Raw genomic sequence first — 16,628 nt, 5'->3', positions numbered from 1 at the left:
ATAAGTATCATTAAAAATAATGCAATTTTTATTCCGAAATAACTCTATATTTATCAAATGTTCATGAATAGAGGAAAAAAAGTTATTTTTTGCTGCATGTTTATCAAAATTAAAAAAAATGCGCTATTTAGTTTTATAAAATTTGGGTCACATAATCTCCTTGCAAAATGAAACAAATTGCTGTTTTAAAAAATAGGGGTCCATGCACTCGTTTTCAAATTAAAACAGTTTGAATGATAAAAATCAGTCGAAAAATGCATCTTTTCCTGATATGTCATAGTTTGACGTCGCGAAAATAACATTTTACGTTAGCAACGTCATTACCTTCCCTGTAACTGTATCGTATGCCCTTAATTAAACTGAATATTGACTGACGTCTTTTGTTTAAACTGAATATTGACTGATGTCTTTTGTTTAAACTGTATAGTGACTGATGTCTTTTGTTTAAACTGTATAGTGACTGATGTCTTTTGTTTAAACTGTATAGTGACTGATGTCTTTTGTTTAAACTGTATAGTGACTGATGTCTTTTGTTTAAACTGTATATTGACTGATGTCTTTTGTTTAAACTGTATATTTACTGATGTCTTTTATTTAAACTGTATATTAAAAGATGTCTTTTGTTTAAACTGAATATTGACTGACGTCTTTCGTTTAAACTGTATAGTGACTGACGTCTTTTGTTTAAGGTGGTACCCAACACTTTCACTAAAATTATTTTGGCTCGTTTAATTTTCATAAAATTTTGTCAAAGAATTTATTTTGACACTTTAACAAAAATATAAAAATTTTAAAAAATTTGAACCAACCGTTTTGTCAGAAAAATTACACTGGTTATATAGCAGTTTGACAAACACTAATTTTGATCATTGAGAAGCTTTATATAGCCTTCACAACACAACGTAATTAAAACGTTTAGCTGATATTACAGAGTTATCTCCCTGTAGTGTTAGGTACCACCTTAAGGTGGCAGAAACCAGTTATTTTACAATAAATCTTTAGAATTTCATGGATTTATGATTTTATTTTCTTGAAAATTCATTCAAGCTTATATTCAAATAAAATGTATGGTTTCAAGGAACTAAGGCAGCAACCATTTGATTTTCTGGGGGGCTATGGTTTTTTTTGGAAAAAAAAGTTTGTTTCCAGTTTTTGGAGAAAAAAATAATTTTTTGATTCTGAGAAAAAAAAATTGTTTGTTTCACCCTCAGCTGCCACTATATGTAATGCTAAAATTGAAAGAAAAAAATTGTTTTCGACTTGTCGTGAAAAAAATAGATTGTTTTTCGCCGCAGGCGAAAAAAATAATTTGTCCAGAAAAAAAAACCATAGCCCCCCCCCCAGAAAATCAAATGGTTGCTGCCTAAGATGTGTGCGTGCTTATGTTAATATATAGAAAACCTTTAAATTTGGGTGTCTGTCCTGCATGGAAATTTAAAAATTTATAAATGCATTGCAAATAAGGCAAAAAATGTGATGCTCTGATACCAATCTAATCCTCACCTGCAAAATCCTGCTAAAAGCCGACAAGAATTTTAGCCAAAATTCAAGAGAGAAAGGATATTCAGTGAATTAGAGCCTTGTCCGAACCTATCCTTACCATCTATTGATGATAATCAATATATTGCTGCTGTGTTGATGGACCTCTCGAAAGCCTTTGATTGCCTTCCCCATGATTTGCTAATTTTAAAACTAAAGGCATATGGGTTATCGGAAACAGCTTTAAGCTTAATAGACAGCTATTTAAGTAAAAGAAAACAATGTGTAAAAGTTGGTATAGATATTAGTACCTGGAAAGATATATATAAAGGTGTGCCGCAAGGCTCTATATTAGGACCTGTACTTTTTAACATTTTCTTGAATGACATTTTTCATTTTGTTTCAAACAGTTCATTGTATAATTATGCAGATGACAATACTTTATCATATTCACACTCTGATATAGACACTGTGGTAAATATTTTAGAAAAAGAAAGCTTAGAGCTAATAAATTGGTTCAGTCTAAATCATATGAAGGCCAACCCTGACAAATTTCAGGCAATAGCCATAGGCAAGAAAACTGAAAATAAAAACATTTCATTTAATTTAGATGGTAATATTATACATTGTGAAAAAGAAGTAAAATTATTGGGTGTAACAATTGATTATCAACTTAAGTTTGATGCCCATATTTCCAATATTTGTAAAAAGGCATCAAGACAATTACATGTACTTAAACGTATTGGTAAAAATTTAACAAAATTAGGTAGACTTACTATATATTATTCATTTATAATGTCAAATTTTAATTATTGTCCTGTAATATGGCACTTCTGTGGTGAGTGTAACACCAGAAAAATAGAGAAAATACAGGAGCGTGCCCTTAGATTTATATATGAAGACTATTGTAGTACCTATGAACAACTATTAATTAAATCAAAATTACCAAGCTTAGAAATTAGAAGAATTAGAATGATAGCAATAGAGGTATATAAAATTATTAATAAACAATGTCCATTATATCTACATGATCTTATTGAAATTAAAAAATGTAATTACTCTTTTAGAAATAACAACATAGCAGATGTTCCCAGGGTAAGGACAACTACCCATGGGCTACACTCATTTAGATATGCAGGAGCCAAACTCTGGAACGAACTGCCAAATAAAATGAGGGACGAGATGCCATTGGGTCAGTTCAAAGGTTTGGTTGGTAATTGGGAGGGCAGTTCGTGTCAGTGTTCCTCCTGCAGATCTCAATGAGCTGTAGGTCAGTTTATTTATTTATCATGTATACTCTGGCTTTTAAATTATTTGGCATAATTTTTTTTTTATTTGTGTTCTTAATGCTTGGATTACTTTTAGTGCTTTATAATTGCTATTGCATGAATGTTAGTTTATCTGCATTTTATGTTTGCTTATATGCTTTAATTGTGCTAATTAATTGTTGTGCTTGATAACATTATTTATTTTGCATGTTTTATGTGTTTTATGTATTGTGCTTGTCTTATATGTATGTCGGATAAAAGCTCTACAGAGCTTATGTTGTATTGTTATATGTATAACCGACTTTAAATAAATCTTTTATGCTTTATGCTTTATGCATCATAATCTCAAGATATTTTTGTTTACATAAAACTGAATTTTTCCCCCACTTTGATTGGATGTCGTCAAGTGAGGAGACCACAATTTTGACATCTGATTGGACCTATATGTGAAGGAAATCCCCAACCTGTGTATGCAACTACTTACTTGTGTAGTACAATAGCCTAGAATTTACATTCATTTATTTACGTAGTAGTTGGCGTACCCGCGTTAACATGCACTCCAAAACCATTGTATCATGAGGATTTTTTTTATTCTGTCAGAAATCAAATATTAAACAAACTAGAAATACAATAATATATCAGAAACAAAACATTTGACATGTTCTTGTTGTGCAATGAATTTAAATTGCATGAAAAAACCAGAGTCAATAGAATGCAACAAGATTCCTAACCGGTGACCCCAGTAGGTGTTTCATCATATGGAGTAAATGCTCCAGGTTCAAGGCCACAGTCAGTTATAGTTACAGGATCAATTGGTGCGTCACCAGAATTGGTTGCTACATTTTCTATCTGCCTAACAACATCCATTCCTTGTAATACTTTGCCAAACACAACATGAGCACCATCTAACCAAGTTGTTTCTACTGTAGTCAGGAAAAACTGAGATCCATTGGTATCAGGACCTGCAAAAAAAAAGATCAAAGATTTAACTTTTATTTTAAAAGAACATGGTCTCAGACCTTTTCCCATATCCAAGGTTTTGTTTTTTTAGTATTATGCACAACTTGCCATGCCAAGAGCAATGAGGTCAAGGAAAAAAGAAAGGACTCTCCTCCTAGAACACATCAAAAAAGTGACCTGTGATGTATCATCATATTAAAAGGAACACATTTGATTGCAAAAATAGGATCAGTCCTTGAAGTCATAAAACTTACAAGTCCGTTTTTTGTACTAATACTCCAAAATCAACCAATCAAAATGCTTGATCTCATGTTTCGAGCATGATTTTTGTGCTCCGAGCACTGAGCAAGGTTTAATAACTTCAACCTCAGGTCATATGACATTTTTATGATATTTCAAGTGGCTCAAAAGATTTTTTCTGAAACTCCCAAATTCCTGGACACCATAAGGGCATCATATAACTATGTATTATAACCATAAGTTGACTGCAAAAAAACCCAACTCTATATGTGTTATAAAGTATAACTACGGTAAAGAGCACAAACTGTCATATATTTATGACAGTATCTGTCAAAGATGTATAATAACCACAAAGTTGAGATTTTTTAGTACTTTTATCCTTAAGGATGTACTCCTCTAAAAAGCCAAAAATTTCTAGAATTAAACTATTTTTCTTAACCAGATTTTTGGGTTTATATGACTGTAAAAAGATAATTGTTGAAGAAAAAAATCATATGGTGGCCCACTTCTTTTTTTGCTACGGCCCTTTCAAAGTACCCAATTTGAATGATTTTCCCATTTTTGGGCTAATATCATGAAAAAAATCACAGTTCCACAATTAAACTTTTTTTCATACTTGACTGGTAAAAAATTGGAAAATGTAATTACTCAAAAACTGTTAGTTGCAAATACACAATTTTTTCACAGAGTTTAGTTTGATTATAACATTTTAAAAATTCATTGATATTTTCCACTTGTATCACATGTTTTGGAAATAATTCCAGAACGAGATTTCAACAAGACAGAAACATCGGAGGAATACATCCTGAAATGGTTTTATGCATACATGCCCTGGTATCTATACTATTAAACGAGAAGACTTCATTTTTTGTGTCGCTTCTCTTCCTTCCCCAATAAATTAATCATCATGCCTCTCTGTCCTATAGGTACCATGCATAGTCGCATTTATCATCCATTTTTACGATTATTCAGTTTGGGTTATTTTGGGAGAAAAACGAGGAAAAAGGCTTCCGGATATTGTTTCTGACATCAGACTTAACTTTTAAGTCATACCCAAGACTTCCGATTTTAAACTTTAAGAGGGGGTAAAGCGTTATTTTCGTGCATCGTGTTTTGCCACTTTTTATTTCATGTGAAAAAGGTTCATTGTTCAATGTGTTTCGTGAAATCTATATTAAAAGATCAATGTGCAAGAAATGTTTTAATTGTTCGTTCATCATGAAATGGCAATTTTATTTCGTGTTATTCCTTGCAGATACCCACCTTTACTCCCCTCTTTAAACATAATTTTCATAATACCTCTGGGACAGGACAACTATTTTCGTGTTATTCTGCATGTATACTTACTATGATTATAATCCTATGATATATAGAGACTCTCTATTTAATATAGCAGTGATCACCGTTGAGAAGAAACCCTATGGCAATGAAGGATGAATATTGAATACCAAATTGTGTTGTTACATAATGTATTGTTGCTGTCTCATTTGTATATATAGCACACTGTCTCTTTTTCACAATTGAAGTGAAACAAAAAACAACCAATCAATTTCTTTTCTTTAAAAATTGACAGGCTACTTCTAATAGTAAGTGAGGGAAGATTTTCATTAAAACCCAATTACAACAATTAGTCCTGAAAATAAAAATAATGATAGATTACTTCACTTAATCAAACTCATTTGGAAATTATCAATACCTGAATTAGCCATGCTCAACCATCCAGCCCCATAGTGCTTCAGTTTGAAGTTCTCATCAGGAAACTTTTTTCCATATATACTTTTCCCACCATAACCATTGCCTTGCTCAAAATCTCCACCTGTTAAAAAATTTTTGGGGGTTATTTAAATACATTTTGTACATATATAATGAATTTATCAAACATTGTTACATGTATAAGTAACTATAACAGTGATTATAAATGTATACTGACTGTGCAAGGGCTGTATAGCCAGTCAAGGTCGTTAAAAACTTCCATTTGTTGATAAATATATCCTGAATGAACAAATCAGATGTAATGAGCCTGTCTAGCTAGCGTAAATTCACTTGGTTTCTGACCATAAACGTAAAACGACTCCTGTTAATGGCTAGAAATTGGAAATGATTGTTGAAAAAAAATAATTTGAAGCATAAAATCCTATATTTCTGGACAACAATTGGCAGAAAAATTTATGCTTCATGAAGTCATGGGTTATATACATCTACAATGTATGCAGAGACATCAAGAAAATCACATCTGAGCATCAAATTAGAAGTTTGTAATTTAAGCATTCTTTAGATTAAATCATGTAAGCTAAAAAGACAACAATATTGCCTGATAACAGCTTTGATCATAAAGACGTAAGACTATACTTTTATCAAGTTGTTGATGTTTTCTATAACATGTTTAAATACAGTGCTTAAACCACATTTCCTTCGGTAGTGTTTTCTATAACATGTTTAAATACAGTGCTTAAACCACATTTCCTTCGGTAGTGTTTTCTGTAAATGTCAAATTGAATCTGGTTCCATAGTATTATATTTGACCTATCTGCTAACAAATTTGAGCTATTGTTTTCATTGAAAAGTGAATCAAGTTTTAAATACATTTGTACAATAGTATTAAAATTAGCAAGACATGTGCAAATATTTGATTTTTGAAAGTGAAAAAAAGTAAAAGAAGGATATAAAGTTAGCAATTATCTCATGTTTGAACTGGTATAACTAAAAAAACTAGAGGCTCTTAAGAGCCTGTGTCGCTCACCTTGGTCTATGTGCATATTAAACAAAGGAAACAGATGGATTCATGACAAAATTGTGTTTTTGTGATGGTGATGTGTTTGTAGATCATACTTTACTGATCATTCTTGCTACTTACAATTTTCTCTATCTGTAATGAACTTGGCCCTTTAGTAACAGAGGAAAATATTTTGTAAAAACTTACCAAAATTTACCAATTAATGAAAATTGTTAAAAATTGACTATATTATAGTCACTATAAAGGGCAATAACTCCTTAAGGGGTCAACTGACCATTTTGGTCATGTTGACTTATTTGTAGATCTTAATTTGCTGAACATTGTTGCTGTTTACAGTTTATCTCTATCTATAATAGTATTCAAGATAATAACCAACCAGGTGCTCCGCAGGGCGCAGCTTTATACAACCCCAGTGGTTGAACCCTGAACAGTTGGGGCAAATTTGGTCACAATATTCAAGCTTGATTCTGTCTGAATTTGGATTGTGATCAAATTTTTGACATAATATAGGTTTTTGTCACAAAATTAATGTGGTCAAAGATCTAACAAATCTATTGCACAATACTGTGCAATTGAAGATTTCTTCTTGAAACTTTTCAAAATTCGAAATTTGAAAAATTTGAAAAAAAAGGAAGCCCTTCAAAAAATGGTAAACAAAAAATCCCCCCCCCCCCGCCCAACTTTTTGAAACCCCCTTGGAGCAATAACCCTTAAACTCAATCCCATGCTTTCCAATGCAGTATTGAACCTTGTAGTACACTTTCAGAGAGATCCATACACTTAAACACAAGTTATTGTCATGATTGTTTGGAAACTAGAAACATGCTTCTTTTTGGCCCTTTTTTGGCCCCTAATTCCTACATATTTTGGGCAATTAACCCAAAACTTAATCCAAGCCTCCCCTTTGTTATATGGTACATTGTGGTACAATTTCAGAGAGATCCATACAATTACACATCAGTTATTGTCTTGAAACTAGAAAAATGCTTGTTTTGACCCCTTTTTGTCCCTTAATTCCTAAACTTTGGCCCCATAACCCCTAAAATGAATCCAAACCTTCTACTTGTGGTTTTAAACATTGCGGTATGATTTCAGAGCAATTGAAATACTTCTACACAAGTTATTATCCTGAAACTAGAAAAATGCTTGTTTTTGGCCCCTTTTGGGCCCCTAATTCCTAATCGGTTGGGACCATCATCCCCAAAATCAATCCCAACCTTCCTTTTGTGGTATTGAACCTTCTGAAAAAATTTCATGAAGATCTATTCACTTAAACTAAAGTTATTATCCGGAAACCAATGTGTCTTCAGACAACGACGACGCAGACGAGGACATCATACCATTATACGATCCCAAAAATGTTTTGGGGTCGTATAAAAACGGCTAAATTTCTTTAAAAATTACCAACTGGGGGGCAGAAACCCAGCAACCAGTTGTCCAATTCATCTGAAAATTTCAGGGCAGATAGATACATGTATTTACTAGATAAACAAGTTAACCCCTTGTAAGATTTGCTTTAAATGCTTTGATTTCAGAGTTATAAGCCAAAATCTACATTTTACCCTTGTTCTATTTTTAGCCATGGCGGCCATCTTGGTTGGTTGGCCGGGTCACCACACACATTTTTTAAACAAGATACCCTAATAATGATTGTGGCTAAGTTTGGTTAAATTTGGTCCAGTAGTTTCAGAGGAGAAGATTTTTGTAAAAGATTACAAAAATTTACGAAAAATTGGTAAAAAATGACTATTAAGGGCAATAACTCCTTAAGGGGTCAACTGACCATTTTGATCATGTTGACTTATTTGTAGATCTTACTTTGCTGAACATTATTGCTGTTTACAGTTTATCTCTATCTATAATAATTTTCAAGATAATAACCGAAAACGGACAAAATTTCCTTAAAATTGCCAATTCAGGGGCAGCAACCCAACAAACCATTGTTCGATTCATCTGAAAATTTCGGGGCAGATAGATCTTGACTTAATAATCAATTTAAAACCAGTCAGATTTGCTCTAAATGCTTTGGTTTTTGAGTTATAAGCCAAAATCTACATTTTACCCCTATGTTCTATTTTTAGCCATAGCGGCCATCTCGGTTGGTTTGGCGGGTCACCGCACACAATTTTTAAACTAGAGACCCCAATGATGATTGTGGTCAAGTTTGGTTAAATTTGGCCCTGTAGTTTCAGAGGAGAAGATTTTTGTAAAAGTTAACGACGACAGACGACGGACGCCAAGTGATGAGAATAAAAAGATATGATATACTAAATAGCCATTTTAACCTTGTGTTTTCTGACACAGAATATTTCAAATTCATTTACCTTGTATCATAAAGTTTGGAATGACACGATGAAATTTGCTGCCTTTGTATCCAAATCCTTTGCTATGGGTTGCTAATCCAACAAAATTTTCTACGGTCTTTGGTACAGCTTCCCCAAATAAGCCAATGACTATCTTCCCAACTGGTTTAGTTCCAATAGAGATGTCAAAAAAGACTTTCTTAGTTACTGTCAGGTCTCCAGCCTAGAAATCAATGTATAATAAAATATGATTATTGGTAAATAAAACCCAATGCAATTAATCAAATACCTACAGCAACGTAGAAAAATATCACTATTGTAGAAAGCAAAAATGTTGTCTCTGGACATACATATAATCCTCAGACAATCGAGCAATGGGCCACAAAAAAATAAAATTGTTTTTTGCCTTACATTAATTGGTGCTTAATTGATCAATAAGGATAAGAATCTTATGTCAGTTTTATCACACTTGTCTGTATCAAACATGTATGTCTTATATCAGTTTTATCAGACTTGTCTGTATCAAACATGTATGTCTCAATTTGGTCAGTAACCACCTCCTTATGCAGGTTCCTAAATGGTGACCAAGGTAAATAACTCATCATTTGTATTGAAACTTATCTACTATTTCCCTTTATTTCATGATATTAGAATATTGTTCCCACAAGTCTATAAATATTGTATTTATAATTATTCATTATTAAACCTCCACCATGACATCCAAGGGAAATAAATCCAACAAAAATGATGTCATAACAAAACCTAACTATTACCTGTGAATGTTATGTTGCAATCTACATGTACATATATCATGTGTATGGAGAGTTGCCCTCAAAAATTAATTATTAACAGAACATTATTAAAACACAATAAAAATTCCTTTAAGTCTTTCGTTGCATTCACTGACAGAATTACTAAAATATGTAACAAGAATTTATTAAAAGAGTGGCATGGATCTAAGACTGCTTCAAGGATTATGTACCCTTGTGTTGATTCAACGCTAAACACATGGACATTTTATAGAAATCCACAACCTTTCCCCTTGTACTTTATAATTTGACAATTCAGTGCTTGATAGAAAGAGGATTATTGCTTGCTATGATTTCCTTAAAACAAGTTTATAAATTACCATACTAAAGTATTAGTTAAAACAAGTATAAATATGGATGAATTCAAGTAAAATTGAGAATGGAAATGGGGAATGTGTGAAAGAGACAACAACCTGACCATAGAGCAGACAACAGCCGAAGGCCACCAATCGGTCTTTAATCCAGCGAGAAACTCCTGCACCAGGAATCTTTCAGCTGGCCCTTAAACAATATATTACTAGTTCAGTGATAATGGATGTCATACTAAACTTCGAAATTATACACAAGAAACTAAAATTAGGGTTCCCTCAACTTTGTAACTCAGCACTCATGTAGGACTTATCCAGTGGCGGATCCAGAAATTTTCATAAGTGGGGGCCCAATGACTGGCCTAAGAGGGGGCCCGCTCCAGTCACGCTTCAGTGATTCCCTATATAAGCAACCAAAATTTTTCCCAAAAAGGGGGGGCCCGGGCCCCCTGGGCCTCCCCCTAAATCCGCCTCTGTTATCATAAACAATTAACGCTAGTACAGAATGGAAAAATAAGCTATAGTTTAGGTTTAAAATTTTATAGAAAAAATCTCTGTATCAGGGTCTGTAGATTTCTACAAAAATCTGGTTTTATTTGCCACAAAATCCCCATTTTCTATTAAATGCAATAAAACAATAAATAATAATGCTTTGCACAATTTCCCTTAGGCAGAGCTCCAGATAAGAATTCACAAATTGGGTTTTTTACCCACCATTTTCTTATATAATTGGGTGATAAAGTTTTTTAATTGCATTATCAATTCCAATTCACCCCTCATGTTAATATCAAATTGGGTTTTTCACCACCAAGCTCCTTAATGTATTGGGTTTTTTCATCAACACAATATTGAATATTTAGGCAATATCAACCCCAGATTTTTTTCCATCTTAAATATGTTTCTTTCATTGTTTAGCTGTTTTATTTGGTTTAGGGTTAGGGTTATTTGCTAGCTGTTTTATTTGGTTTATTGACTGGGAAGCAATTGTAGGTTTAATTTGTGTTCCGTTTCAAACCTTCTGCCAGTTTTGTATTTTCTAATATAAACTGTAAAAAAACTGGATATGTGTATTCACAGGCACTCGTCTTATACCTTTATATAATAAATTCAGAGACCAGTGCCTGTGTGTGTATTCATTAATTAACCTTAAAATGAAAAAAAAAATAGTATATAAATTCTAATTATACTTGAATGTTTTTGTTTTATTCCAATTTTCATAAATCTGGGTTTAGTTGTCTTTTATTAGAACTTTTGGTTTCTGATGCTTTATCATGTCATAATTGATTTGGCCTTTCATCTTTCCAACTGATTTTGTTTTTAAGGAAACCCTGCTTTTATTAGCAATGTTCTCGTTAAGGTACGCACACACGCCCGTGTGTTCGATGGACGCTTCCTAAAAACACTGGCTGAGTCTTGTTATCATCATAACTTTCCCCAAGCTTTTCAAAAGAAGCAGAAAACATGCTTCTATTCAATATTTTTACCGGACATTCACTTTTGTTTTAATTCAATGTATGGTATGATAAATCCCGAGCAATGCGAAAAAAATATGACTTCATGACACACGCTAATTGGATAAACGCTGAGAAGATCGAAATGTTTTCAAAAACACGTGTACCTATTGGTGTCAGACCACCAATTAAAAATCCCTATCTGTTCAACCAATATTTGCAATTTTCAAAGCTTTCTAAATATTTTACCTTAAGTTTAACTTAATAGAAACCAGGTATATCCTTAATTGTACATGTATCAGTTTTCTACATGCCAATTTTCACCATACCTTTAAAGCCTTCTAACAAAATAACTGACCTTCAAATAGAGGTACTCCACAAAAAAACCCTGGTTTTCTGAAAATCTAAAATTAGTATACTATGGAGCGCATTAATCCTCAGTTTTTAATGCAAACTCATAGACAAGTAAATTTTGGCTCAAAATGATCTAGATATATTTTCTTTCACCAAAAGTTTCATTTCTCCAAATTTGTTGGTTAGTTTAAGTAAACAAGGACATCAAAAGCACTATTTTGTGTCAGAGTAGGGCTACTTTTACATACGTTCTAAATTGGAGGGAGTAATTGGTGGTCTGACACCTATTGAGCAACGGAAAACTCTAACAGGGACCCATTTCAGCTACTTGATGCAGGGATCTATTTTTAGAACGAAAGGAAATTTCCAATTATAAATATTATAAAAATAGTTTACGCGACGACTGTAAACAGATAAGGGTAAATAATGCAAATGGTAGCCAATAAAAGGGTTGAGAACTCATGGTTTTGGAATATAATTGGGTTATTGAACCCTGCAATGGGCAATTGCATTGGGTTTTTTATTATAAAATTTGTATTGTGTGATCACGCAAATACGCAGCTTATCTGGAGCTCTGCTTAGGTATATGTACAAAATGTCCTGTCTCTTTTGTTCATTATGATTGCTATCTTGATACTATTGGAGTTTGAAAAATCTTCAATCTTCAATCTTTGTCGTGATGACAGGGTAATCTCTCTTGTAAATTATCCTCTCTTGTAAAATTATAATCACTAATGTAGTTCAGGGTTTGACACTAACTTTTGTAGGCACTAGCCCGCAGGGCTAGTAAAAATTATATTCAACTAGCCCTGTTCTGTGTCAGGTAGCCCGGTGAGCGGGCCGTAGGCCCACGAACTTGCTAGGAGGGTCTGGGGGCATGCCCCCCCCATAAATTTTTTGAAATTTAGATGCAAAATCCTGCATTCTGAGGCATTCTGAGGCCTTTAAAGAGATGTTTTCAGTCTGAAAAATAACTATTTCATACTTGTTTATATCTTCATAAAAAAAAAAAAAAAATGAACACCAAAGAAATCTAAGGGAGCTACCATTTGATTTTTATGGGGGGCTAGAATGAAATTTGAAAAAAATTAGCAGGACAGGAGTTTTGAGTAAAAAAAAAAGGCAGGATGAGACAATTGCCAAAAAAAAAGTCAGGACGACAATTTAGGTAAAAAAAGTCAAGATAAACTAAAAAAAAAAAGCAAGACCAAACAGAGTGAAAAATAAAAAGGCAGGACAGAGATTACAGCTAAAAAAAAATTCAGGACAAAATTTTTCATCCTAGCGCCCCCCTCCCCCCCCCAATAAAAATCAAATGGTAGCTAACTAACGGCAGGAATTTGTTTGTCAGATGAATTGTGAAATATAGTTCAAGAAGACACTATTTCATGGGACACTTTTTTTGCTTACAAAAAACTCATCAACTAAAATAATCAAATTAAAAATAAACAATGTTTTTGTTTAATTTTATTTACATGTATAAATAAGTTGACTTGTCCCCTATTTTACTTTTGGTTTCTGATACTGAGTCTTCATGTTCCAACTGATTTGTCTCATGACGAGTTTTAACCCTGTTCTCGTTAATGCATTATGACATGCATACATCCCGGTACGTGCAATGGACGCTTTCTGATACCAATGGCGTAGTCTTGTTATCATCAACACCCCTCAGCTCTCAAAATGAAGCTTATCACATTTAATATTATTACCGGAAATTTACTTTCGTTTCAGTCCATTGCAACTATAATGATAAATCCCGAGCAATACCAAAAGAATTATGACGACATGACAAATGCTAACTCGATAAAGACAGAGAAGATCGAAAAGTTTTCATCACTACGTGTACCTTCGGAGTAAAGAAAAAATTCAACAGGGAACCTTTCAACACTCTATTTTAAGAACGAAAGGACATTTCCAATTTAAACTATTTACCCGACGAATATGTAATAGATAAGGCTAAACTATGCACACGATTTATCAGGATCTCTGATGTGATTAATAATAAAATATAATAAAACCAAAATGTATATGCAGTATAATTAATGTTTATTTCAGAACGGGTTATCTTGAAACGTGGTGCATTCTTACTTTATGGGCCGAGTATTCTTAGACCGAGTTGACTGTATATAGCGACTGGTTTACGGTAGAAATTTTACCCTCCAGTATCTGTATCTGTATGTAAATAAAGAGGTCGTGGAACCAGTGTAGACAATATTAGACGAAGTTGTCAGATATGACCGGCGTTTGGACTGTACTTTGCCGAAAGTACAACAGATTAATGTTCAATGACAAATAAATTTACTAGCCCCTCGGGCTACCGCGCCACGGACATTTACTAGCCCGACACAAAAGTTACTAGTCTCGGGCTAGCGGGCTAGCGTTAGTGTCGAACCCTGTAGTTTCTCCTTTAAATAGTACTTAGATATTGTAGGTGGCGCTTTAAAAATATTAAAGAATCAATGTATGAAGTGAAAAAAAAATAAAAAATTGGTTAATTAGAAAATTAAAATGACATGAAAAGTAACAAAAAAAAAAAAAATTTAAAAAAAATTAAAATTTTTGTATTAAATTATCCACTAAAACAGTTTGTTTCCTCTATGTACTCCGCTAATAGTTGAGTGATATTTTCGAAAATATTCTTAATTCACATGGCTACAGAAGAGGTCATAAACCTTAACACATGTTGTATTAATACAATGTTATGTAGTAGTAAGTAGTCACAGCAACACCCTAAGCCCAGTTAATTTTTTCTCTGAAAATTTCTGTATCGATCAAATCAAATGCTTTATATAAAGTCAATATTTTTCATCTTTCTATATACATTGTAGCTACATTTAGTGCAACTAAAATCAAAAGTTAATGCACATAAACAGTCAACATATAATTTTTTCATGCCCAGTTTGACAAAGCTGAACTAATTCAAATAAGGTGAACACATACAAATTATATATATGCATGCCCGAATGAGCACTAAGCTAAAAGTTATAAGTAACATATAATGAAAGACGTTTTATTCTAGTAAAAGTTATCTATGCATGATTTGCATTTATGCAACTTTAGGATTTTTTTTATAGTGATGACTGACAATGACTGAAGTTGGCTGATGTTTACTGTTATAAACCCCGTTTACATTCTTTCTGGCCGACAGAATTAAGTGACTTTATGAAAAGAAATATACCTGAGAAAAGGATAAGAAGCTGATTAGCAGAAAAAACGACTGCCAACACAAAGATGACATTCTGAACAGAGTGACAGGTGCAACGTGGATTGACTGGTTTCCAAGTACGGTTTGGTACCAGCTGCAATTGATACTAAGCCACTAAGTCAACATAGGAAAATAGCTTCCGCATTTTTGTCTCGATGGTGATTTTTTTTTATTATTATCTTAAGGTATACATATAAAATTAATATAGTATACAGTAAGCGGGAATTGCATGTGATAAATCTCATTTTAAATACAGAAGCACAGTGGCGTAGCTTGCATGTATGCTCAGATGCTCAAGCATCCACATCATTTTGACAAAAAAAAAAAAATGTTTTTAATAAATATGTAATGCAAGAGTTGGCAGCATATACACATGGTGGTATCCAAATGTAACAAGGGTGAGGATATGGGAATAGCATCCAATCCTAGTATAATAGTCCCATATAAATCACAGAAAAGTGTTCTCGTTAAAAAAAAAAAAAAACTACTTCGTAGCGCGTTGTCGGCTATGGCAAGCGCAGATGATGATGATGAAACGCAGACCTGCGGACAAGTTTGGTCTGAAATTTAGCCAAACAGAGTTATGACATAGCAATGTTACTAGTTTAAAAAAAATCTGAAACATCATATCGTTTCCTATGGCACGAAAGACACGTGATAAAAACTCTATTTGTAATGAAGTGTTTTTATTCCTAGGCTCATGAATACACTTTTCCATCTAGGTACAAATATTCATGTTGTTTTCAATAAAAGATCAGAGTTCCAATGTCCCCCGCATTGGACATATTTTATATATCCAAGATACCAGGGCAAAAGCTAAAAAAACCCACTTTTTTCTTTTTTGTATTTATATCTCGAGAGAAACAAAAGCTCCCGAACAAATACAATGGGATTTGCATTATAATTTATATTTCCAAGGAGCATAATTGGTTAAAAATATTTGATCAGGATTTATATTCCCATGTGTGAAAGACATGGCTTCATGAAAATCTGGCAAGAATTTCACACATGACAGCGCTAACAAGACCGGACGGATGGACGCCCGGTATTTCCATATCCCCTCGCGGCAATGAGTTAAGAGATGTAATCAAAAACCCAATTGGGAAGCTCGCGTAGCGAGGCGAAAAATTTATGGGACTTTTTTATGCAGAAAATTATATTTTTCGAACGTTGTCCCTGTATGCATGTGAACTCCCCTAAAATCCGACACTGGTTAGATTTTTGTTTAATTTCAAAATACCCACCAGTATACATTATATTTCCAACAAAATTTTATTGTTTTCTCGAACTTGACTATCATCATTAAATGCAAACATATTTGATGTAAAAGTTTCACATCAAATCTTATATTTGACATCTCAAAAACAGACCCAATACAGCTGCTCTTCTGTATATAGAACTTCGGAATATAAGAACCGAAGTGCCCTCTCTCCTTTCCTGGAATTTGAGCTTCCCAATTGGGTTTTTGATTACATCTCTTAACTCATTGCCGCGAGGGGATATGGAAATACCGGGCG

General features: G+C 33.2%; 1 protein-coding gene across 1 annotated transcript; it reads right to left on the bottom strand.

Moving 5' to 3' along the window:
• Positions 1-3,325: 3,325 nt before the first annotated feature.
• LOC143067613 (peptidyl-prolyl cis-trans isomerase B-like) lies at positions 3,326-15,240 on the bottom strand. Its single transcript, XM_076240986.1, has 4 exons — positions 15,085-15,240; positions 9,006-9,207; positions 5,644-5,763; positions 3,326-3,709 (listed from the first exon to the last, which is right to left on the bottom strand). The coding sequence occupies exons 1-4, from the start codon at positions 15,142-15,144 to the stop codon at positions 3,474-3,476; spliced, it is 618 nt and encodes a 205-aa protein (XP_076097101.1). The 5' UTR covers positions 15,145-15,240; the 3' UTR covers positions 3,326-3,473.
• Between the last annotated feature and the right edge of the window lie 1,388 nt (positions 15,241-16,628).

Source organism: Mytilus galloprovincialis, chromosome 3 (assembly GCF_965363235.1).
Source record: "Mytilus galloprovincialis chromosome 3, xbMytGall1.hap1.1, whole genome shotgun sequence".
Classification (NCBI taxonomy): Eukaryota; Metazoa; Mollusca; class Bivalvia; order Mytilida; family Mytilidae; genus Mytilus; species Mytilus galloprovincialis.
This window is presented reverse-complemented; position numbering and strand designations above follow the sequence as displayed.

Coding starts and splice junctions, on each gene's coding strand:
- LOC143067613 (XM_076240986.1), bottom strand. CDS start 15,144: ATGTCATCTTTGTGTTGGCAGTCGTTTTTTCTGCTAATCAGCTTCTTA. Junction 9,208..15,084: donor GCTTCTTATCCTTTTCTCAG/GTATATTTCTTT, acceptor ATTGATTTCTAG/GCTGGAGACCTGACAGTAAC. Junction 3,710..5,643: donor GTTGAGCATGGCTAATTCAG/GTATTGATAATT, acceptor TTTTTTTTGCAG/GTCCTGATACCAATGGATCT.